A 23,769-nucleotide genomic window follows, 5' to 3' on the forward strand; every position below is an offset into this window, starting at 1 on the left:
CAACCTTCTCTGTTTACTTCTTATTTATTTAAGAACCATTAATATTCTCTCAAATGCACAATAAAGAAAAATTATATTTTTCAAAACCCACTCGTAATATCTACAATGGCAAAGGTTATAATGACCAGGATTGAGCTCAGGTTGTTTAGGATCTTGGCCAGATGCCGCCAGGGATTCTCCTGAATGTCGCAATAGTCGCTAGACTGCAGGAATCAAAGATACAAATATTATTCAGTTGGTTAATAGGAACTTGTCTGCTTACATCCGCCAGTCTTAAGCCCAGAATACATCGTAAAGCATTGCAGTTTATTAGGCCAGTCAGCCAGTTGGGTGCCTTCGATCTGGGTGGATACAACTCCAGCCATATAATGCAGATGTGCAAAATGTAGCAATAGGTGGTGGTCATCATGATAACTTTATACGCAGTCACTGTGGGGAAAGTGGAAATTTAAATTGAATAAGGAAATGAAGATGAGATATAATTAATTACTCATGGGCGGCACATAATGCGGGGAGGCGTGGCGCGTCATGTACATTAAACCCCAGGCTGTGATCAACAAGGCGATGAGGATGAGGGCACTCCTACGTGTAGAACGCAGTACAAAGGACATTATGACAAACATCTGACAGGCTGAAAGAGGATAGTATTGTATTATTCTATTACTGAAAGTTATTTCGAAGTCATATTACCAATCAAAGGTATGTAGAAGACGGTCATGTAGAAGTTGCGGTTCCTCTGCAGCGTAAACTCAATGGCCACATCGCCGGTCATTTTCTGCATCATACCCTTGGGAGTGTATCGCCTCTGCGAATCGTTGTCCACCATCACCACGGACATTTGCGTGAACGACCAGCCGGATGGCGTGTTCACGTGCTCATTGGGCGCAATGGGCTTGCGCTGATCATCGTAGATAAGCGCCACATTCTGCTGCCCCTCCTGGCCAATGAGGCCCAGTTCGATGTCGCAAGTCACTCGCTCGCTTGGCCAGTTTCGGGCACTGTCCACACACCAACTGTCCAGCTGGAGGTTTTGCGCGTACAGGGTGATGCTTCCGTTGGCGTAGACCCTAAGCTCGTAGGATTGGAGGACCTGACCAATGGATTGCAGGGCACCGTTGAGGACGTTCATCTGAGGCTTCCAAATTCGCAGTTCAGGATGCTCGAAGGATTCCAGCGAGTCAAAATCCTTGGGTTGCCAGCCAAGTCGACTGTCCCGCCAGTGCTGCATGGATAGACGAATGTATCATTACTGTTCCAAAATAAATATCTGCCTTTCATTACCATCATCATGTGCATGCGGGTCTGAAGCATAGAACTGGTTTGCTCGTAGGCGAGGGATCGCGTTTGGAAATGGAACAGTATGGAACTAAGATTAGCCGGCAAGCTGGCGTTTTCCGCCAGTTGGTTCAGTTTGTTTAGCAGTTTTTCAGTTTTCGTTTCCTCCTTCTCTATCGGTGCAATTTCCGACTCTGAAAGGGGGTACATTTTAAAACACACTTATGTATATAGAGATTACTCTTACTCACCATAACCATCAAAGCCACAGTCGTAGAACCAACGCGCTGTGTTCGAACCAAAGGAGCTGAAGCTCAGATAGTTGATGGTCAGCGGTGCTTCATCGATGAACTGCAGCAGGGGCTCCTTCTTGAAGCCGGGTATATAAACAAACAGCTCGCCATCTGGAATTATACTGGGCGTTGGAGAGCAGGGCGGGAATTCCCGATAAGATGGGGGAACTCACTCTGCGTTTGGACAATCTCAATTGGCGTCGGCTCGTAAAGCGATACCAAGTTCGGCTCTTGACTCGTGGCCACCCGCCTCAGTCCCATGGCATTCCGGATTGCGGAAAACGTATTTCCGCCGGCGCCTATCACTGCAAGCGCAATACAATTAGTTATCAATGGAATTATTAGGCAGGGTTCTCATTTAAAAAAGAGCTCAATGGAAAGGTCGCATTTAAATGGTAATTATTATTGACTTCACCCACCGATCTCGTAAACGCGATCATTCAAGCGTGGGTGATTCGTCACCGAGAGCAGGATGTGCGCATCCATGGCGGTCAGGACGTAAAATTTCAAATGCAGTCGCTCGCCGGCCTTCCTGTTGTTGTTGCTTAGCTCGCGCAGCATGTAGAACGTCCGGTAGCCATATCCTGTATTCGGAACCGAGTAGCTTTCGCAGGAGTCCAACTGGGAGAAGCTCACGTTGAATCTGGTCGACGACGATTGGCCGGATTCCGCTTGGTCAATCAGCACCAAGAGCAGGAGCAGGCACAGGCAGCAGCCCTTGATGAGGTTGTTCATCGTATCGATCTGGACTTCCACTGCTAACAGCGGCTTGACTACGACTGAATTAGGAAGCCGACTGAAGCGAATTGATAAGAAACAATGAACTACCCTTTGTCGATAAATAATACTGTTTACTTCATTTGCTTAAAGAGTATGCACTATAACCGCACCAAACCTATGTATGAATTATAACCGCACCAAAATTTTTTGGTCTTGAAAACAATATCTTTGTGCATATTAAGGTTAAATTTTGAAATCTCTAAATCTCTAAATTTTTATTAACGATTTCAAATCTAGCTAAAAAAAAACTGATATTGCGCGCCATTGGAAAGTTGTGCTTTTTGTACCGCTTAGTGTAACCGTTGACGCGGCATTTTGGCTCTCAGCGCGTACGGTCTTACTGAACTTCAGACCTGTTATCAACATTCAGAATTTGCCACTTTTGCATAGTTTAATTTAGATTTGTTGGCTTGCCTTCCGAACGCAGGTTACTACCGGTGTGGCAAAGGTGCCGCTGCTGAACCCAAGGGACATGCCTGATGACACGCAGGATGCCAAGGCGATGAAGTTGGCCGCGGCAAGGAAAAAGGTGCGACAACCAGTGCCACACACAATTGTTTTGCTCTTGTGACGTGGACACATATGTATTGGCCCACTAATATTGATTTTGTTTAACACGCTCATGTGGACACAGCTGAAGGAGTACCAGCAACGCGCCAGCAACAATAATGGTCAGCCGGGAGCGGAGGAGCCGGTGGCTGCCACCACGCAATCGCACTCGTCCACGGTGAGCATAGCCAGCAATCTATCGGAGCGCTCAGACAGCGAAATAAATGTGAACGGTGGAGGCGTAGGCGGTACTCCGCAGCCGGAGCAGTCTTTTCTGCCCACAGCCGCTTCTTATTTTGCGCTAAACGAGCCGGAACACAATGGCGGACTGGCAGATCCCTCCAGCTTGCAGGCCATCCAGGTGATCATCGCCGAAAAGGCCCAGCTCAATGCGGAGCTGACAAAGGTGCGTCTGGCCTGCCGGGAACGTGAGCTTGAGCTGGAGGAGCTGCGCACCCTCAAGGATCAGAATCAACTACGCCTGGAGCAGCTGCAACAGCACTGCCAGGATCAACAGTCGACCGGCGAGCAGCAGCGACAGCAGTACGCGCAACTCCAGGCACAACTGCTACAATCGCAGGCACAAATCAAGGACCAACAGTCGCATCTCAACGAATTAGAGGCCCAGCTGAAGCAAAGCAACCAGCGACACGAGGAACTGCAGCAACAGCTTTCCCAAAAATCTAACGAACTTGAGATGGCGCAGCTGAAGGTGCGACAGCTCTCCGACGAGTCTAGCGTGACCACAGACAACCGAGTGGAGTCGCTGGTGCAAACGCAATACATGTACGAGCAACAGATACGCGACCTCCAGGCCATGGTGGGTCAACTAACGCAGGACAAGGAGCAGGCAGCTGGCCAGTACCAAAACTATGTACAGCATCAGAGCGGCGAGATCGCCAAGCTCAACGAACGAAACACGGAACTCGCCGAGGAACTGAACTCACTAAGAGAGCGGGAACGCCAGCTGGTGGAACACGTGGGCACACTGGAGCGGGACATACAAAAGAATATCAGCCTGCAGGCCCAATTTAAAGAAGCCAGTCAAGTGCAGCCATCCAAGGAAGAAACCATCGACCAGGTAAGTAATAAGCCTGAAAAAGGGTGAAAACCTGTTCAGCCTCATATTTGAATTTCAGAAAGCTTTGAAAGATGAACTGGCTGACTTGAAAGAGCGTCTCGCCGACTTTGACTTTGAGCGTCACGAATTTCAGCTAAAGATAAAGTCGCAGGACGATCAGCTGCAGGTAAAGGACTCGGCTTTAGATGAGTTAGAAAAGCAGCTCGAACGCTTGCAAGCTGAGCAACCCGATCAGTCCAAGCTGTTGGCCACCATGGAGTCGGACAAAGTGGCCGCTTCGCGTGCCCTAACCCAGAACGTAGAGATGAAAAACCAGTTAGACGAACTACAGCAACGATTTGTCCAGCTGACGAACGACAAAGCGGAACTGGTCATCCGCTTGGATTCGGAAGAGTTTGCCAACCGAGAAATCCGCCAAAACTACAACAGCATGGAGCAGAAGCTGCACGCCAATGAGGAGCGCTTTAAGTTTAAGGATGAGGAAATGATTCGACTATCGCACGAGAACGTGGAACTGCAGCGTCAGCAGTTAATGTTGCAACAGCAGCTGGACCGTCTCAGGCACTATGAGGTGGGTGGAATTGAGATTAAAAGCCAGAAAACTGACTTTAGAATATTACATTTCCTTTTTTTTTCAGGCAAAGGCTTATCACTCCGGTGAGAGAAAAGAAAGAGAAAATGGAGGAGAAGCACCGGAAATCGAAGCAGAGGAAGCGAAGGATGTTGGTCATTTGCATAATCATTCGCAAGATCACTCTCATGAGCATTCCGACGGTCATTGCCATGATCATGACCACGATCATTCCCATGATCATGCACATGATCATCCTCATGATCATCCACATGATCATCCACATGATCATCCTCATGATCATCCACATGATCATCCTCATGATCATTCGCATGAACATCCTCATGATCATTCAGATGAACATCAACAGGATCATTCACACGATCATGTCCACACCAACGACCACAGACCAGCAGCTAAAACGCTACCCACCGCAGAGGCGGTGGAACGCTTGCAATCCCGATTCACCACACTGATCAGCCAGGTAGCCGACTTGACGGAGGAGAAGCACAGCCTGGAACATCTGGTGCTCCAGCTACAGAGCGAAACAGAAACGATTGGGGAGTACATAGCGCTCTACCAAACGCAGCGGCGCATGCTAAAGCAGCGTGAGTACGAGAAGGCAGCCCAAATGCGACTACTACAAGCTGAGCGAGAGCAGCTGCGCGAGAAGATTGAAACACTGAACAAGCTGGTGGTCAGCTTGGGAGTGGAGCTACCTGCAGATGCCGCTGAGGCAAAGCAACCAGAACACACTCCTACCGAGGGTGAAAACTCTCAGCAGATCATTAACAAGATACAGGACATTATCACCGAGATCAAGGAGAACACGGAGCAGCCAACCCACAACCATGCGGGCGACCATCTCAACTGTTGTCTGGGCAAATTCGAGGTAGTCTAAAAGAAGTGCAATTATCGCCTGCTTACGTATAATCATTATTCTTTTGCTACTGTATTTAATTGTAATTGTACTTTGCTCTTCAGAGTCTTTTGTAAATGTTTCCAAAAACTTTGTGCGAATAAATCCAGTTTGCATCTAAGAGGAATTCTATAAAATTAGTCCCCCTAAAACGTATTAACTAACAATCAACTTAAACGTTGTTTTATTCACAAATGAACATGTTTAAAGATGTAAAAATTAAACGTATTTTTAAACTCCTATTGGCATCTTTGGGTGATGATCATGGTCTTCCTTCCGATAGCTGGATGTGGTGAATGTGTCCTCTTTTGCAGGCAATGAACTTATAATGGCCCGACGATTTAAAAATAGTATGCTTATTTTAATGTTAAAAACTGGTGTGAAAAACCATTGCAATTACAAAAACAACAAAGCCTATAAAACATCCGTATATCTACTTTTTGGCCTTGGCCTTGTCTTTCGATCCACTACGCATCTTGGTTTTCAGATTAGGCTCCGCCAAACTGGTGGGCCTGCATCTTCTGCTCGGCCTTCCGCTGGTGTTACAAAAAGAACTGGACATATCCGTATTTTCAGATTTCTTATTTGCTGCAGTTCGACTTCTAGTTTTTATAGATGGCATTTCCTCGACGAGGAAGGATCTCGGTGTGCTGGTGCACCCGGCCAATTGGCTGATCCCGTTGAACAGGCTTCTTCGCGGCGTCAGTCCGTTGACATCAGGAAAGATTCCAGACGATTGACTAGGCCTGGTGACTGCCAGTCTCGGGCACTGTATACTTGGCTCCTGTGGAGAATCGTCTACAGCGGCGGAAATAGTCAACCTTGATCCTTTCCCGGACTCTTTTCCCCGACTCAACGACATTGCTTCTGGGACATTGGGGTCCACTTCCCGGAGAGCCCGCCCACTGGGAGTGACGGTGGCTTGGCCTTTGGGGGGACTACTGTCAACCGTTGTGTCGCAGTAGATGGCCTCGCATGACGATGACGAGTCTGTGGTCTCTCCTTCGCTGGCATTTTCCTCTATAATGCTGAACAGACGATTGTTCTCTTCATGTTGGCCAGACTGTACCTCCTCATTGTTATTGTGTACGGGGCTTACTGCTTCCTCGAAATCATCCTCCGAGTCATCTTCGTCGAAAACTAATTCTGCTGGTCTTCGTGGCGGTGGTGTAGGCTGTACGCAAGCCGATTAGGAACCATTAACAAAAGAACATTGCAATTAAAGTATAAGTTACCTTGCTGGCTCTCCTATTCACTGTTACCCTAGTGGCCTCCACTTCGGATTGTACTTCAGAGCTGGAGCGGCGAATAGTGGACGATGCAGTACTGGTCACTGAGGAAGTCCTACTTGGCGAGATAGTTCTGGTGGTGCGGGCCAAGACACACGTCCGTCGCATGTCCTTGCAGATTTCACTGGAGCTTCGAGGCGGGCCGCTTGGTCTGTTTATCTGAGCTCCCTGAGCAGGCTCCTGGGGCCCTGCCAAGGAATCCGAGTCCACGTTCAGGCTTAGCATCAGGCTACGTACGATACTGATGTTCTCCATCTGCTGGCGATGGTTCTGCAGTATGTGCTCCTCCCGAATGTCCATGATTTCGCGCTCTAACGTTATCACCCGCTTCCTGTACTCGCCGATCTCCAGGCGCTGCTTCTGCACCTGGTCCATTAGCTCCGCATTCAGCAGCTTGTACTGCTGCTCTACCTTGGATCCCATTTGCTCCTTGTGATTTTGTTATCCCATTCACAAAATCCAGACAGACGACGCCAATAACTTGTTTTGAATTTTGAAATAGTGTGACCGTTGTGGTGGTACTAAAATATACCCTGGCTTGGTGAAATACTTTTTGAAAGTATGGCAGCGCCGACCCCAGGTTTAATTTAAACGAAATATTTTTATATAAAGCCACGTAAATAACAGACAATACAATTGGATTTAAATATATTTATTTAATTGTAGAAAACATTTTTGTATCTTACATGAAAAAATGTTTAGTTAGTGCAAATTTACTAATGATAATTTACCATTTGTAATTTACACGTTTGCAAAAATGTAAAAGAGTTGCATAGTGGAAGTTGTGTATATTGCAGGACATCGATGCATTGCTTAGTATCGATAGCCACGAACCATCTGCAGACATCGATACATCAATGTTTCTCTTACACCTCTAAGCTGCACAATAAATTTATTGTTTTCTCAACCGATTGCGAGGAAAATCCAGATATCCGTGGCAGATAAACAATGCTGCAGCGCTAGGCCCCGAAATCGAAGTGAATAGGCGGTTCGGAAAGTGGTAGATACACTTTGCAGAACACAAGAATCGCACTAAATCAGAAGGCAGCCCATCTGGCAGTGTGTGCGTGCGTGTACGTGAGTGAGAGTGTGCTGTCGTAGTGTGCGTGTGTTTGTGTAAAAATGAAAATCAGTCAGATTTGTATCGTCGTTTAACGTCTTTTAGGCATTTAGCCAGACTTTTACACATTTCTACAATAGTTCCCAAAAGTGGGAGGGACTTCCCCCCCACGGCCACAGGACACGCCACACATTACATACAACACCTGTGCACTCGCAAAAACGATCGACGGATCTAGCGCGCGGATTAACTTGATTCATTTGGATACGAATACGGATACGGATTATACACCATAGTTTCGGAAAAATACACTTAGGAAACGCCTGCTATGCTGTTTCATCTCCGTCGGAGAACTACGACAACCACCTGCTGAAACCCGCAGACAGACAACAGCCCAGAGATCCGAGAATTTCATTCACAGAAGCTACTGGCCCCAGTCGAAAACCGAAACCCGCTTCAAGGTGAGTCTGTTTGTAAATCCAATCCGTTTGTCTTTGTACCCATTAAGTCGATCGAGTGCATCACTCAGCACTCCAAATCCAAAGTGGTACAGACCTATCGCGCTGCCTTATCAATCCTATTTCGCATGGCGCCCAGAAATTTGGTAATTTATGGAACATTCAGGCACCGAAGAGGTCGCCCCTTTCAAGCAGGCAATTATCTTATCGCCCCCGACAATTTCGCCACGATATTTGCGTCTAATGGTTGTGTGTTTTGTGTTGTGTGTATGTAAAATTGCATTTTCCAAGATATGGGGCTATATCTTGTGGCCTCGAGGTAGTACACCATACACAAATACATAGCAGCGATTGTAGGCAGCTTTATTTAGACTTTTTATAATATTTATTTATTTGTTCATATTCGTTTTATAACCATTATTTGGTTAGATTCTGAGTAAATCAGATTGCCGGATTTCATTTAAGATTTCAACTTGAATGACATTCATTTTTCTCTGTGTCGGAAAAGCCTTTTTCCACCATCTAACCGGCTAAAAGGGGTGCAACAAACTCGGGTCGCTTTGATTTTCTCCTGTCCCATCAGCGAATGCACTTTGTTTTGGTTTGTTGTCGCTTTGTCTTAATCACATTAGGCAAAACGCCTGGGCACGCGACGCATGACGACACCAAGTGCTGCAACACCAGCGAAGACCCATGGAACATGTAGCCAGCCACCCATGCCACCCCATAACTGACCTACAAAGAGTGCATTGCTCGACGGCCGACGAAAACTAAATTCGCTGACTAGGGGTTGATTCACTCGCTTTGCTCCCTTCGGCGATGTGAGTGCGAATTGCGACGGTTGAACTTCGAAGGTATGACATAATCTTGGGTCTTAGTTGGATAGCCCAGTAATCCCAATCACGCAATTGCGATAAGCTATAAAAACAGTGACATGTTGAAGGAAGCGTTTCCAGACAATAGAAGTTTTTCGTTTCATAAGTATTTTTTTTGCCACTGTACCCAAAATAACCCTCCTGTCATATTTTGTGCGCTTTTTAAACCATCCCCAAGTGTAAATGGGCTTCCAGCTCCTTTCCGTAATGCTATTCATGGCACAAAGGGGCGCCCCAGTCGCCGGGTTCAATGTCATTGGCGTGGCGTAGGCCATGGCAGCGGGCACATGGCACGAACCCATCCCAACATCTCATTCCAGCGCATCCCGTCCAGGAGTCTGCCTGCCAGTCCATTGTCGAGGCTGTTGTGCATCCCCCACTGCAGGCGCACACAGCAATATCGAGTGCTGCCGCAGTGACACACGCAAAGATTGGGGGGCATGGGGTGTGGGTATGGGTATGGGTATGGGTATGGATATGGGTATGGGTATGGCTTTTTATGGCCAGGGGAGTGGGCACTTGTCGGCCTTGTGTGCGGCCATTTGTCAGTCGAATGGGTTGTCGTGCATTTTTCGAGCACTGCATCACACGGAGTCTGATTGGCACGTAGTTGGGAGTCGGTCGTTTCTTTCAGCCTTTATGCCGTTGAATTATGCTGCACTTCCTTGTGCAACCTGGAACTGAATCATAAAACTACAGTGATCTCTCCGGCGCACCGCTTTCTGAGTTCAGTTTCGAGCCCCATGCCGAGGGCTTTCGCTTCCTCGTTGCCTCGGTGACTCATAGTTTGTTTTTGACTCTTGTGTTTACATCACATTTGCAGTTGCACTGCGAGAAACGATCAGTCTACGTGTATTTATAATGTTCAGCGGGGGACAAACTTTCAAGTTCAGCAGGTGAAAATCTCTTTATTTGGAGTACTTATCGGAGTACTTAATACAGCTTATTGCTGTTTCTAAGAGCTGTTAGTGGGTCTTTTCGCCATGTGTGTTGTATGCAAACTGGCGAACCCAACACCGTTGTTGTCATTGAGTTCATCGCAGTTGTCTCGTCGCGGCTCTCATGATGTGTTTGCATTAGTTATTTAAGCATTGTGCGACGGTGCTGAAAACCGCATTTTAATAGACCCGCCGGCAACAACGGCGGACCTAGCAACTGAAACAGCAACATCAAGTGCAACAATGCAATATTTATCTGTAAGCGAATATGGGCCTTACATCACACACGCGCAGCAAGCGATGAGGTATCCGATGTGTGGCAAAGGCAAAAGCTTCAATTACAAAATGCAAATGCAAAATGATGCATGGTGAAACGCTTAGATCAGAAGTAACTCGAAACGCAGTGCTTATAACAGGCTGATAAAAGGCCATTCAATGATATATATTCATTCATACATATGTGGGATATATATTCGCTAATGAACCGATATCCGATACAAGGTTTCAGGAAGGTTGAGAGTAATCTTTGAACATAACAATAAAGATGTCAAGCTATTCGAGTATCTAGCAATTAAAGTGACTAATCTAACTATAAACCAGTTCTGCCACTATTATTGATCAAAGGTTGATGCTCAACTGCTTATGAGTCATTTGAGTGATCTGTCCAGAATAAATTGAAAATGTGTATTTGATAGAGAACCCAATTGTTTTTATTAGATCTCTGACCTTTGCTGCAATAATATTTTTGGCATAACAAAATCGGCCACTGTACCAAATCCACTTTGTGTATCTTCTGAATTTGATTCACCTCAAAACATTCACCACGAAATGTTTTTACGTCAGCGGGCCTCTAGTATAAACGACGCTCATTCACAATAAAAAATTATAAACAAAATCGAGTTGGATGTGCTATAAAAACATTGGCATAAGAAATGCTTTCGGAGCGTGTTGTCTTTTGCATATGTTACTCCGTGTGATTTGCACTGCGGTCACATATTATTATCGTACCGCGTGGCTTTTGGAATTTAAATGATTTGATGACCAGCTTCCCCTTCCCCTTCCAGACCTCGAAAATCATGAAAAGGCACAGCTGGCACGACTTGCAATTGAAATGTAAATGTTAATTGTTAGTCCAACGGTTTTGGCTTTGTGTAATTGGAACTTGGCCACAGCAAAGCGACAAAAATAAATTAAAGAAATTGAAAGCGAAAGTCTGTGCACAATTTGCCTCACAATTGAATCGCAAGACTGTGTGCATGTAAACGGGTTTTTCACTTAAGAATCAAGTAGAATTGCAATGAGTCACAATCACTATACAATTTACAGATAGACGAACTAATTAACTGGCGCACTCTAGAATTCATGCTAAGTACGGAAACCACAATTCAAAATTTCTATTTAGAACAGCTTATGCCAAAACCAGTCTCTAAAACCTGAACCGCATTGAAACACTTGTGCAAATTGCCAAGTAAACAAAGCGATGAGCCAAGCGAAAGAAAAGCGAGACAAAGAAAACCTGCATGAAATAAAGAAAAACCTCATTAAAATTACCATCATTAAGGGAACTGGGCGCACCAACTAACTAAACTCAACTGTCCCCTCAGATCTCCAAACTGGGGGACACTTTGTGGTCTGTCTTATAAGACCTGCGCAATATCTTGTGGTTACCTGGGTGTTGGTTATTGTCTCACGATGCGTTTCCAATGGGCGTGCTGAACGTTTAACACCCAATATTTGACTTACATAATGGCCGGCGATGGAAATGAATTTTGACAGTCGGGCGATTTGTTTTCGGCTTGGATGGAGCGTGAGTGGAAATGAGGAAAAGAAGCAGGAGGTTTGATTTGCGCGCTTTGATTCAATTTGATTCGATGTCGTCCCATCCCAGTCGAACCCTCGGAACATAACACGCCCTTGTTTATATGTCCATTTGGGGCAATTAAGTTGATGACAGTTTATTGGGGCAATCCGAAAGCGTTCTGCCGGCCATTGGACTTTTTTTTGGGGGGGCGGAGATGAAAGTGGCGACACACCTCGAAATCGTTAATTGAATGTAACCCGAGGATAGGAGCAGGAACTAAAACCAGGACAAGCAGCCGAGCCAAATTTTAGAAACCCCAATCTGGAATTGTTTAAGGCGAGTGACTCACTTCCCATATCAGCAAAGAAATTGCTGAGAGCCATAGGTTTCAATTAATCGATTTGCTGTCGTTGAACCTTTCATATCAATAGCGTTTTAAAAAGAAGCGAATGTATGTATATGAGTATAATGGATTTAACAGTGCGGAACACAGCCATAAAGCCTAAGTTGATAGTCCAGATCTAAGAAACGGAAACGGAATAACTCATATCCGAATTCCTTTTTTTATAATTTTGATTCATGATTATACTTTATACTATATATTACTAAATATTTTTAAGACTCTTCAGCAATTTGTTTTTAACATGTATATTCATTCCTTAAATTCTTGAATAAATACCTTTATTTCATTTTTTGCGCTGTCTGTCCGCCAGTAATTCTTGATAAGATATAGCAACTTTATAAATACCTGGGTCTTATGCTTCAAATTTCTAACGAACTCGCCTGTTAACTCGCTTATGAATCATCGTTTGAGGCAAACATTTGATTTGACTCCAAAATACATATTTACCAGTGGTTAGACAAACTGGAGGAATCCAAAATAATGTCGTCTCTTTAACGATAATTCAAAAATTGAATGAGTAAAAGGAAGTCGTTTCGATATGATGACATTCTAGCAAGAGATTTCTTATTTAAAGCTGCACAACTTTCAACATAATTCAGATAGTAATACTATTTCCATTTCCGTGCAGCGCTGACCAATTTTCCCATCAACACAGCAGCCGTTCAATTAAGCGACAATCCGTCTGGATGATTCAAGCTTTTGAGTTGAGTGAATCATCTGCGCTGGAGGCCAGGGAAGTGGACACACACAGTGGAGGGATAGCAATTAAGGAGCCTTAGGTTTCCACCAGATCTGTCCCACTGTGCCACATTAATGAGTCAAGACAGTCGGGTTTTTCGCACGTTTCGCCTTCGCTGTCAGGCGGTTTACGGTTTGGCATTTCTTCTGCGAATCTGCAGATTCTTCTCATCATCATCAGGGGAACTGATGACAAGTGTGGCCTGCAATTGTGGTCTCCCTTTGTCTGGGCTTCTGGTCTTTGTCGCAGTCGCTTCTTTCCATAGTGCTCCATGGAGCTCCCAGTTCCCAGCTGTGACGTCAGACCCACGCGAATTTATTTTTATCAATGTGTTCACTTCGCTCCCCCCAAAAAATATATATCACTCGTTCCCCGAGTCTCTTGCTCGCTGGAGACTCTCTGCCTGGGCCACCGGTTTCTCTGTTTGAATTTTATCGCTGGGGCATCGCATGCGCGGCCGTTGGAGCTCCTCAGTTGGAATTCAACTTGCGAACTGAGCGCAACGCGCCTTCCACTCGAAACTCTCGACAAGAAACAAAGAGTATTCGCAAAAAAAAAACAATAAAAGAAAACACTTTGTTTACGTGCGCGTGTAGAAAAGCAGCGTTGAAAACAGAATCAACTAATAATACAACAAACACATCAGCGTGAAACGGTTATTATCAAATTGTAAATAAAAGACCCAAAATGTTGATAGTGTTTATCAAGAAATAAAGTGATTTCCTTTCGGTTTTCGGTGTGGAATTCAATGGGCGTTTTGGGCATTTTGCATGCCCTGCCTTCGTAGGTTGTTGGAACACTTGGGTCTGATCATCATTTGTACGAACTTGTAGCCGTAGTCGTAGCCACGCCAGCTCATCCATGTGATTCCGCGACCCGACATCTTGGGCTCGAATCGACCTCCCTCCAAATATTGGCCATTAAGGTTGCTAACAACAAAAATGTTTAACTTTCATTTGAGGAAATCCACATTTTCTTACCTCCTCTGGCACTGGTCGTACCACCAGGCCCCCACATAGATCCTGGCACATCCGTGACCCGTATCATCGTGATCGAATGTGGAGAAGGGCATGCCCTTGTGGTACCTCAGCGAATCTCCGGCGTCTCCCGAATATTTACCCAAAACCGATAGTGCATATGACTCTGATGCATTGCCTATGGCAAAATCCTCGTATCGGGCATCATGTACCATTCCATCGAAGTCTTCCATATAGACAAACAGCTCGTAGGGTTCCGCTAAAGTCAGGAAGTGCAGTTTCTCCAGACCCATAAAGAACTCGCCGCTGAGCTCCCCAAAGCCCTGGCTATACTCCTCCCAACTGCGATAGAAGTTCTCACTGCCATCCTGACGGCGCTGAATAACAGTCCATCCAGATCCCGCCAGCCGAGTGTCACAGGAAGCCGGAAAAGGTTCCAAGCCAGGCACTTCAATAACATGGATGCCATCACTGTTGATTCCGGCAGCTAGACAGGAGGAGGGATACATCGCTGCTATATTGATTAGTTAGTACAATCTTAGGAAAATAAGACAACATCTGGAACTTACTCTCATGAGTCCCTTTTTGTACTGTGATCTCCTTGTAGCTCTGTTTTAGCTCTTCCAGCTGGATTTTTAAACTTGAAAGTATAGTTTAAACTTAATAGCTATAAAATTAATTGAAACACCCACCTGAAAACCATTCTTTCAGCTTTCTTATAGACTAGATCCAACTTACTGCTTTGGGCATTAGAAAAGAGGCTTAAAAGTAAAACACACAACACATAAAGCTTCATGATCTTGTTCGTTGCCTCGTTCTTAGCCATCTAGATTATATAGATTTGTATAGCTTGCAAATCAAGCTCGATACTATATAGTTTCATTCACTTATCAATTGCATTGACAAATCGTAGGTCAAGTGCGCCTTGAGCGGTAGTACATCAGGAAGTTGAGACAACTAAACATGAGAATTTCTGTTTATTTCGCAGTTCTGATTGAGATTCTGATTAACGTGCTCGGCAAAAATGCGATGATTCAATGGAACAACCTTTGCATATTAATTAAGTACATAACAAATTGTTTTCACGTTCTCCAAGCCATTTAACCAAAAGGGAGTGAACAGCAAATAATAATAACAATAATATTCGGGAAACCGCCTTGTCAAAATTCACTGATGAATCACTGGTATCTTTCGGCACTTGGGTCGTATCATCATTTGGGTTACCCTGTAACCGTAGTTGTGGCCACGCCAAGATCGCCAGCACATTCCTCTGGCGAACAAGCTCTCCTCGTACTTTCCACCCGGCATATACTGACCATTTAGGTTGCTTGAATTAATAGGAATATATGAGATTATGTCTGGGAAAGTTAATCCGACAGTGAACTCACCTGTCTAGACAGGCGTTGTACCACCATCCTCCCAGATAGTAAAAGGCACAGTTCTTGTTCAACTCACGATCGTTGTCCCTGTCATATGTGGAAAACTTCATTTTCCGGTGCGAGCGAAGGGAATCTCCCGCCGTGCCTGAATATTTTCCCAGTATATACATTGCATAGTCGTCAGCTTCGTTTCCAATGGCAAACTCATCGAATCTCGCATGCTTAATGGTATCATCAAAATCCTCCAGGTGTATATACAACTCATGCGGCTCCAGGGCAGTCAAGGCACGAATCTTTTCGAGGCCCAGGAAGTACTCGTCCATTAGATTCCCAAATCCCATCTTGTACTCCTTCCAATTGCGAAAGAAGCTTAGGTTTCCACTGAACCTCTTTTGAATTACGATCCATCCGGGTCCAGCTAACTGATTTTCACAGTACACCTGAAAAGGACTCAAGCCTGGGACTTTCAGGGTGTGCAAGCCATTCTCGAGACCTCCAGTAGTCAGGCAGGAAGTGGGATAAATCTCTTCAGGATATGTGCCCATAGTTCCATTTGCTTTCAATTCCAGAAGCGCCTCTCGTAAACTGTGAAGTAAAATAGTAAAATTAGGTTCACTTTTTTGTTTGAAACTTACGTTGAGAGTGCATTTTCTGCCTGTTCATAGATAGCCTCCAAGTTGCCAAACAAATTCAGCGTCTGTCAAGGGTTTTGTTTATTTCATTTAAGTAATAGACGACTTTTTGAGCGGCCATTAAACTTACCTCCGCATGACAAAGAATCATCACATTAAGTGCAATGCAAACGGGAAAAACTGGGACGCCACAGAACATGATTTTGTCAGCTAATCAATGAGAATATAATGAGATTGGCACATTTCTAAACATTTTATTGCGCACAAAGGGGGAATAAATGTTGGCTTTGTTTTCTTATCAGTTGCCATTCAAATAACTTGATTATAATTTCTTGATTATTATTTGGAGCTATTTCCATTCACGGAACACTTACTGCGAATTTAATGCGATTTTGAAAGGTGGTTGCTCGAAATAAAGCTTAAGAAATTTAAATTGAAAACAGCCATAAATGTGATAAAAACAAAGGCAATGCGTTCACAACATTTAAGATTGGCTCACGTGGGACAGCCTGGTTTTTAAAGTGGGCTGCCCCAGTACAGCTAAAACTGTGCTGCTTTACGCGCTGTTTAAGCCAGAAATTTTCCATCGTGGCTTCAGCCATAGGGGCATAATAAATATTACTAGTTTTATTGGCATAAGGGTAAATGTTGTAAAAATGTAAAAAAATATTAAATGATCGCTCAATGGATTTGTATCTTCAATGTTTTAGCGCATATTTGAGACCAATTAGGAATGTGTAATCTACAAACCAAGTTTGAGTTGACTCTTAAGAAATTGTAGAAACTAGAGAATTTCAGGCTTCGGTGCCTCCACATCCACATCCATTTGGTATCTTTATCGGGGCGTCAATCTGAAGACAACAGAAAACAAGACATAAATAATAAGTATAGAAATTGTATTATAAACACACAGCATGTGTGAGTGTTATGATGTGTGGGTGGTGACAGCGGTCTCGGCTTTGAAAGCCGCTTGATCGATGCAAAAGTGTTAGCCAGTCTTAAGCCAAAGCTTCGCAGAGGCGGACGCAGAATTAGAAATTTGTTAGGGCCTGAAGATTCGTATCCACCGAGAATGCGATTGAATCGAAGTTCAAAGCAAAAAGTACTTGAGAAAGAGATATACATATCAAATATCCTTTTCGCATTTCAATAATGTTATCTGTCTTTCGCTTCAGATGGCTATTCCGCCACCACCGGGACCACCGCCACCGCCAGGACCTCCACCGCCTCCGGCGATGGGCGGTCTTAAATTGGGCGGCGCAGGAGGAGGAGCAGACGCACGATCTGCGCTGCTCAGTTCGATCCAGAAGGGGACAAAGCTGAAGAAGACCACCACGGTGGACAAGAGTGGGCCAGCGCTGTCTGGCAAGGTGTGCGGAGGAGATGGCGGAGCAGGTATTGGAGCCAAGCGAACCCTCAACAACAACACCAGCACCAGCAATCACAACAACAGCAGCAGTGGCAGCAATGGCCTTGGCAATGGTACCCCCAAATTGGGAGGCCTGTTCGAAGGCCTCTCGCAAATGCCAAAACTGAAGCCCGTGAACGGCATTCGCGGTAGGTCTACTACGTTTTGTATGCGCAGATTAATATTGTTGCTCAACCGATTTCCGTTTTCCGCCCACGCAGCAGCGCCATCCGTCGGCTCGGCAGCAACAACGACATCGAAGTCCACAACGAACTCATCAGCTCAGCAGCGGAGCAACAGCCCCCCAACCGCGGCGAGCGCCTCGAATGCCAGCAACGGACCCATGGACTTCAACACGGAGCTCACCAAGCACTTAACGCTGAAGCGCCAGAAACAGCAGCAGCAACAACCACAGCCGCCGACAAACAACACACATATCAATGCCACAGAAGCCAATCTGAGAACAAATCGGGGACCACCACCGCAACCGCCAAAGGTGAGAACTGGACCCATGGCGAGAAAGATGGATGATGTCCTCTATTAATGGACTTATTTGGAGGGGTGTTGAAATGTTCGAACTTGAATTATTCTAGTTGACTCGTTAGTGGCTTGTTCAAAGTATTCTGTAAAGACTTTTTGTTTAATTAGTTTGTTTTATCAGCGATTCATTCGTTAGGAACACAGTTAAGTGTTATACGCCAAAGTGTTCATCTCCTTTTTGACAAAAAGCGATCGCTTTAAAAAAACAGTGGAGCAGAAAGTGTCGCACGCAATCCCATTGTGAACGCAACTAATCCATCCATTGTTCTCCGTTTCTGTGCCATCGCAGTCAGCCAACTCAAGTGATTCGATCTTGGAGCGCATGAACATCCCCCGCACAGCGCCGACCCCCTCCTTCGGCTCCAGTTCGAGTGTCAAAGCGGCATCGCCCACGCTCTCGGACAGCGGCAGCAACAGCAGCGGGAGTGGAGGTGGAAGTGTCAAGAGCAAGGCGGCCAACCTAAAGTAAGTGTCGTCTTCCAGCCACGAGCAGCGCACATGATTGGGTTATGGTTAGTTGGGATCTACAGTTGTTGGAATTTAAACCGTTTAAGTATGGTGTTCATTTATTAGATTTTAAATTTGGTATTCCAAAACCCATACATAATTACTATTTAAATTCCAACTAAACTGTAGAGACCCCTTAATCTAACACAGCCTGCTATTTGGAATGGTTACATTTTGGTTTTTCATTTGTACATTATTCGTTAAAATGTATCTTAATTTTCTTCTTTATTTTCGGATTACTTTGACGGGACTTTGTGGTTATCCTCGCACACCAAACACCCGCACACACACGCACACACACACTGTATTTAAATCCGCCCACAGTATCTCGTTAGGAAATAGTTTTGTAAATAGCTCAAAATCAACCGCAAGTGCCTCGACCACGTCCTTAAACAGCAGTCAAACGTCCTCGACGGGATCGATGCGCCAACTGGCGCCGAATAAGTCCACATTGTTTGGTGGCAGCGGTGGCTCTAGTTCCGGGCCGAGTTCTGTTGGTGGTTATGCAACTGTGCAGAAATCCTCGCCGCCTTCAACGGCCGATAGTACGCCCTCGGTGACGCCCACACCGCCACCGCTGCAGCTGCCGACGAAGCCGGCCATCAGTTTTGGCAAGCCCAATTTTGCTCCGAAGCCACCGGGCCTGAATCAACTGGCGATGGCCAACGGGCAGCAGCGTCCGGCGGTGACCAGGCACCACAGCATGAAGTCGCCCAGGTATACCGATACAGATTTAGCTACAAGCTTCAGTAACTCCTAACCCAGCACCGCAGCGATCGCTCATCTGCTTTCATCAAACTCCTTTTGGGGTTTGCTTACGCTTATGCTTTCTTTTTGGCTCGCAAATTGGCTTTAACAATAAGGAATCTAAAATGAATTCAGCTAATCTTGGTTGTACCTTTTACAGATCTCCGCCTGCGGCCGGCAGCCTCAACGGTCCTCTGTTCCCCACCCAGCAGCATTTAGGCACCATGCGCGGTCCACTGCAGTTCCATGGCAGCGAATCCAGCAGCCCCAATACCAGCGCCGGCAGCATGAGATGTGCCCCTAACCCGCCAAAGTGTAAGAGTCCTTTTCTTGGTAATTTCAAAGTTTATAGTAAACTCTTTGACATTTTCTTGACTATAAGGAATGCAAAATTAATTATTCAATCAATTCAAAATCCGACAATATTGCAATTTATGAGGTTTATATCGAGGTTGTGTTAATGTTGCAATATACACTTTCAGCTCGCCCATCGGTTAAGCCACCACCGCCACCCACGCCGGCTCGCAGTTTCTCCAACACTAATCTGAACCACATCGGCGGATCGACGACGTTCAGTGCGGTAAACACAGCGCTCATACAGAGCTCGGCCATCAGTTCTCAAGCTCCCTCACCTCCAATTACCCAGCCGCCATCATCCTCGAGCAGCAGCAACAGCGTGGCTGCCCTGCGTGACCAGTTCCGTGGAGGCGCTGGAATGTCTAACGGAGCACCATCGCCGCCACTGCCGCCGACGCCCGCTCCCACATCCAATCCATCCTCGGCAAGTGCCAGTCCCAAGTCGTTGCAGCGAGACAATGTCAAACCCATTATCCTAAATGGAGGTCCTCTAAATCCGCCAGCGCCGCCGCCACACCGCAGCTGCCCACCTCCGCCGCCTCCACAGCGACAGTCGAGCAATGTGAGTAGCCAACGGACAGCATTAACACTAGCGCAGAACAACAGGTTGGCCCGAATGTCAGAGGTGAACTTTAATGGACTGCGATGCCTTGGGTGTGTTGCCTATGTATAGAGGAGATGCGAGGCCGTAGTCAGGGATATATATTTTAAAAAAAAACTGAATCTGACCTTACTGGGCGAGTAAATTATAATACAGTAGTACGGAACTATAAAAAAGAGGTATACTTAGTCATAGCCAAACAATTAATATAATGGGCGAGCCAAAGTACATTTATTCGACACTTGTCCTAGTCCTAGTTTCTAGTTTTGCGCAGTGCATTTGTTGCTTGCTTTCGCCCGTGCCACCCCCTTCTCATTCTCATTCTCACTGCGCCTGCGCTTCCAGGTCGTAAGAGCTCCTGGCTGCGCACTGCCTGTTCATATCAGTCCAAGCTAGTGTTCCGTTTATAACTCACCTATTTTCGTGTTGAGCGGGGTGGATTGATTTTCCAAAACGAGACGTGACCAAAACACAAAGCTCTTACACACAACCCATTGCGTTAAGCGTATCCCGTGGCCCAGTGGCCCACATTCATGTGCTCCTCCAGCAGGACCGCGTGAAGCGCTGGATGAGCAAGACGGTGTACTCCATTAAGAAGATACTCCTTGTAAAACGCCAAGGGAAGCACGGTGGCAAGTCATTCAAGGTTATCAAAATGCCGATGCTTACCAGCAAGCGCAACGTAACTACAGGCTATGATAGCCCACGAAAAACGTTTTGAAACCAAGCTAAATGTCTTCTGTTCTCTTGTAGGGTGGCTCCGGATCGGGATCAGCGCCAGTACCGCCGCAGCGTCACTCATCCATTCGGCCCAACGCCCCATCGACGCCACCAACGCACATGGCCAATGCTTCGCATCAGTTTGGCAGCAGCTCGGGATTGTCATCAGGTTCGGGAGCAGGAGCTGCAGCCAGCGTGGGTCGCCTGGTCAACGACTTGGAGACCAAGTTCGGAAAGCGATTCCACAACGTCACTGAGTTCCCCAAGCCGCCGCCGTTTTTAAATATACAAAAAGTCTATCCTAGTCGCACGTTTAAGGCCACCAATGGTATGTAGTCGAATGTGTGAGCGAGTGTGTTTGTTTTGTGAATGTTTTATTTAAGTACATAAACATTTAGATGCATTGTAACTGCGATTATTGTTATATACACACACACACCACACACACACGGAATGCTGTTATATAAATAGTTATTTCTTAAGGCACACGCTCTGGCATTTTAGTTTCGAACATGAACGATCTATACAACGATTCTTATCTCTAAATAATTATAATTTTAAAAAGTGTATTACTACCAGAATAGAATATTATTGTATAGGAAGGAAAGCCCTGGCTTACGATCCACAGCACACGCATATGTTAAAACCCGCAGAGTTTAGTAATCCTTTTGATTATTGTTGTTTATTTTACTGTTAACAAGCAATGAAATAATTGCGTAAAGCGTAGCGGAGGAATGTTATTTTGTATATTGCATAACACTAAAGTTGATTAGCTTTATCCAAACATTATATATTTTATAAATTTTAATGTTATATTTTGTTACATTTCAAAAGGGAAGGAACATGAAAGCTTCCCCTCGCGATATTATCACTAAGCACACCCAATATTATTACGTATAGTTTATATTTTACCTAATCTATACTATATACTTTATATTTATGTACGTGTATATGTAAACGGAAGCCAATCCATATTGCATTGTATTTCCCTGCGCCCCCATTTACATTTCTCCCACATGTAGCGCATGCTTTTACTTGTACCCGGCTATCATTTTATATATATTGTACCAACCAACGTCTATATATATATTTGCATATATATTATACCCGATGAATATTTAATTTTTAGTATGCAACAGGCACATTACGAGTAATTGTTTGTTTTAGTTTCGAAGTTATCTTTTGAAGAAACAATAAACCAAAATTCATTTGGATAAAATACATGAACATATTTCATTTGTTTCATTTTGTGTTTTAGTTTTACTCCAGTTTTTGGGCTCTCTGGAGGCAGATATCTTCGTTTGGTTACTGGTTCAAATTCATTTGTCCGTTACAGAAGTGGTTTTAAATATCCAACAGTAAATTACTTTATGTTTTCCTATTTTCTCAGCGACCTATCTTATTTATTAATTTTATTTCAGAATTTCAATGCACTTTGTGCACTCCCTCACTTCTACCGCATATTGCACCAAAGTGTTCTTACCATTTGTATTTCGTTTTCGCTTGCATCACAGCAGCTCCTCCTTACTTAGTTATCCACATTCTTCGATCTTCGCTATCCTTTCTATCTATCCATATTTGTACATATATCTTTTTCCCCCGATCCTTCGACTCTTCCGTAAACAGCGCCCGGAAACAGCAATGTGAACAACAACAACAACGCGGTGGCCAGCAACAATAACACGACCACGACTCCCAATTCCAGCGGGTCCGGAGGAGGATCAGCTCCAGTGCTAAAGCCGGCCTACGCTCCATTGAAGAAGCATCGGGCACCGGCTCCACCTCCACAAGCTGGTGTGGCCGCCGCCACGGTATCGGTCATCCGGCAGTCAAGTTTCCTTTACGGCGGAGCAGCAGGTGGTTCCGGTGGCTCCAGCAGCATACGGCCGCAGTCCCAGCCGCCCGGGATCGGACCACGGAACTCCACCGTCTACTGAGCAATGGACAGTGCATAAAGCTTAGGGTTGGATTTGAATATAAGTGTGTGCATGTGGAGTGTGTGTTTGTGGCTCGTTGTTAATGTGTTATACGCGGGAGTGTTATGTGCCACAGGCAATTGTTCAAAAAGTCGATAGAAAGTGAAATAAACCGAATACAATGGCACACTGAAACCCCCAAAAAAGAGCTTGAAGTAAAGGCAGGCCCAAGCTAAAGAAATCCCCAACATTTCGTTCGCGTCTTCCCAGGTTGCACTTAAATGGCTAAAGCAGAGAACAAATGAAGCCCCACTACAATTTGTATATAGAATTAGCACCAAGTTAGTGAAATTACCGAGCTCCATCTATACCTTTTATAGGCGGGTGTAAAAGATTGTATGTACATTTAGGAGCGCGCATCTTTGCATAAATATCTTACTAGACTGAACATGTTAAAACCCAACTGCAACAAATAATTTATGTAATTATATACATACCATATTTAGAACCGACTATTGTACGACTTAATCCAACGGCAAGAAATAATTAATGTAATTGTATACATACGATATTTAGAATCGACTATTGTACGACTTAATCCCCTAGAGCAATACACACACAAGAGAAATATGTTAACAATGAAATAATGAAGCACAACCGAGGGCATTTCAACGAAACTCGCCACATTCCATTCCCAAATTTTTTAGTTCAATGTGCAATACGAGAGTTCGTGTGATAATCTCGAAAGTATTTAGGTATTTATCTATCATCTGTGGTTTTTGCTAAACGTTTGTTAAACTCCTTATTGGGCGATAATCATTGCAAGTGAACATAATGCGTATTTATATTATTGTTCGTTCTTATTATTAACTCAATCATTGTTGTTGGACTTGGTGTCATTAGAAGTATTATTCAGCAATTGCATACCATTTTATTCCGAATCAAAATCATTGC

At 44.9% G+C, this 23,769-nt stretch overlaps 6 protein-coding genes across 21 annotated transcripts; 2 read left to right on the plus strand and 4 right to left on the minus strand.

The window, feature by feature from the left end:
• Positions 1–5: 5 nt before the first annotated feature.
• LOC120444292 (neuronal acetylcholine receptor subunit beta-2) lies at positions 6–2,358 on the minus strand. The gene is made up of 8 exons (XM_039623813.2): positions 1,988–2,358; positions 1,742–1,873; positions 1,527–1,679; positions 1,282–1,469; positions 691–1,222; positions 491–631; positions 263–429; positions 6–203 (listed from the first exon to the last, which is right to left on the minus strand). Exons 1-8 carry the CDS (start codon positions 2,301–2,303, stop codon positions 81–83), a joined length of 1,752 nt encoding a protein of 583 aa, XP_039479747.1. The 5' UTR covers positions 2,304–2,358; the 3' UTR covers positions 6–80.
• Positions 2,359–2,673: 315 nt separating this feature from the next.
• Positions 2,674–5,589, plus strand: LOC120445344 (golgin subfamily A member 2). Its single transcript, XM_039625681.2, has 4 exons — positions 2,674–2,877; positions 2,983–3,978; positions 4,037–4,549; positions 4,617–5,589. The coding sequence occupies exons 1-4, from the start codon at positions 2,821–2,823 to the stop codon at positions 5,448–5,450; spliced, it is 2,400 nt and encodes a 799-aa protein (XP_039481615.1). The 5' UTR covers positions 2,674–2,820; the 3' UTR covers positions 5,451–5,589.
• Positions 5,590–5,629: 40 nt separating this feature from the next.
• LOC120445345 (shugoshin) lies at positions 5,630–7,311 on the minus strand. The gene is made up of 2 exons (XM_039625682.2): positions 6,704–7,311; positions 5,630–6,642 (listed from the first exon to the last, which is right to left on the minus strand). The coding sequence occupies exons 1-2, from the start codon at positions 7,178–7,180 to the stop codon at positions 5,902–5,904; spliced, it is 1,218 nt and encodes a 405-aa protein (XP_039481616.1). The 5' UTR covers positions 7,181–7,311; the 3' UTR covers positions 5,630–5,901.
• A 287-nt stretch (positions 7,312–7,598) lies between these two features.
• Positions 7,599–23,010, plus strand: LOC120444306 (WAS/WASL-interacting protein family member 2). 12 transcript variants are annotated; one of them, XM_039623842.2, is made up of 11 exons: positions 17,077–17,121; positions 17,195–17,576; positions 17,649–17,923; positions 18,257–18,432; positions 18,799–19,191; positions 19,382–19,554; positions 19,704–19,801; positions 19,868–20,140; positions 20,727–20,861; positions 20,933–21,227; positions 22,526–23,010. In XM_039623842.2, exons 1-11 carry the CDS (start codon positions 17,092–17,094, stop codon positions 22,834–22,836), a joined length of 2,541 nt encoding a protein of 846 aa, XP_039479776.1. In that variant the 5' UTR covers positions 17,077–17,091; the 3' UTR covers positions 22,837–23,010. The 12 variants fall into 12 exon arrangements, with proteins under 12 accessions (XP_039479774.1, XP_039479775.1, XP_039479776.1 ...); XM_039623843.2 differs by having other exon boundaries at positions 19,382–19,536; XM_039623840.2 differs by lacking the exon at positions 17,077–17,121 and adding an exon at positions 7,599–8,278 and having other exon boundaries at positions 19,704–20,140.
• On the minus strand, positions 13,713–14,963 carry LOC120444309 (fibrinogen C domain-containing protein 1). Of its 5 annotated transcripts, none has more exons than XM_039623850.1 (4): positions 14,701–14,963; positions 14,578–14,648; positions 14,012–14,522; positions 13,713–13,960 (listed from the first exon to the last, which is right to left on the minus strand). In XM_039623850.1, the coding sequence occupies exons 1-4, from the start codon at positions 14,832–14,834 to the stop codon at positions 13,777–13,779; spliced, it is 900 nt and encodes a 299-aa protein (XP_039479784.1). In that variant the 5' UTR covers positions 14,835–14,963; the 3' UTR covers positions 13,713–13,776. The 5 variants fall into 5 exon arrangements, with proteins under 5 accessions (XP_039479784.1, XP_039479786.1, XP_039479785.1 ...); XM_039623852.2 differs by having other exon boundaries at positions 14,012–14,495; positions 14,701–14,877; XM_039623851.1 differs by having other exon boundaries at positions 14,012–14,519; positions 14,701–14,877.
• On the minus strand, positions 15,171–16,225 carry LOC120444310 (ficolin-1). The gene is made up of 4 exons (XM_039623855.2): positions 16,150–16,225; positions 16,023–16,084; positions 15,397–15,972; positions 15,171–15,335 (listed from the first exon to the last, which is right to left on the minus strand). The coding sequence occupies exons 1-4, from the start codon at positions 16,216–16,218 to the stop codon at positions 15,176–15,178; spliced, it is 867 nt and encodes a 288-aa protein (XP_039479789.1). The 5' UTR covers positions 16,219–16,225; the 3' UTR covers positions 15,171–15,175.
• Positions 23,011–23,769: the final 759 nt, after the last annotated feature.

This window comes from Drosophila santomea, chromosome 2R (assembly GCF_016746245.2).
Source record: "Drosophila santomea strain STO CAGO 1482 chromosome 2R, Prin_Dsan_1.1, whole genome shotgun sequence".
NCBI lineage: Eukaryota > Metazoa > Arthropoda > Insecta > Diptera > Drosophilidae > Drosophila > Drosophila santomea.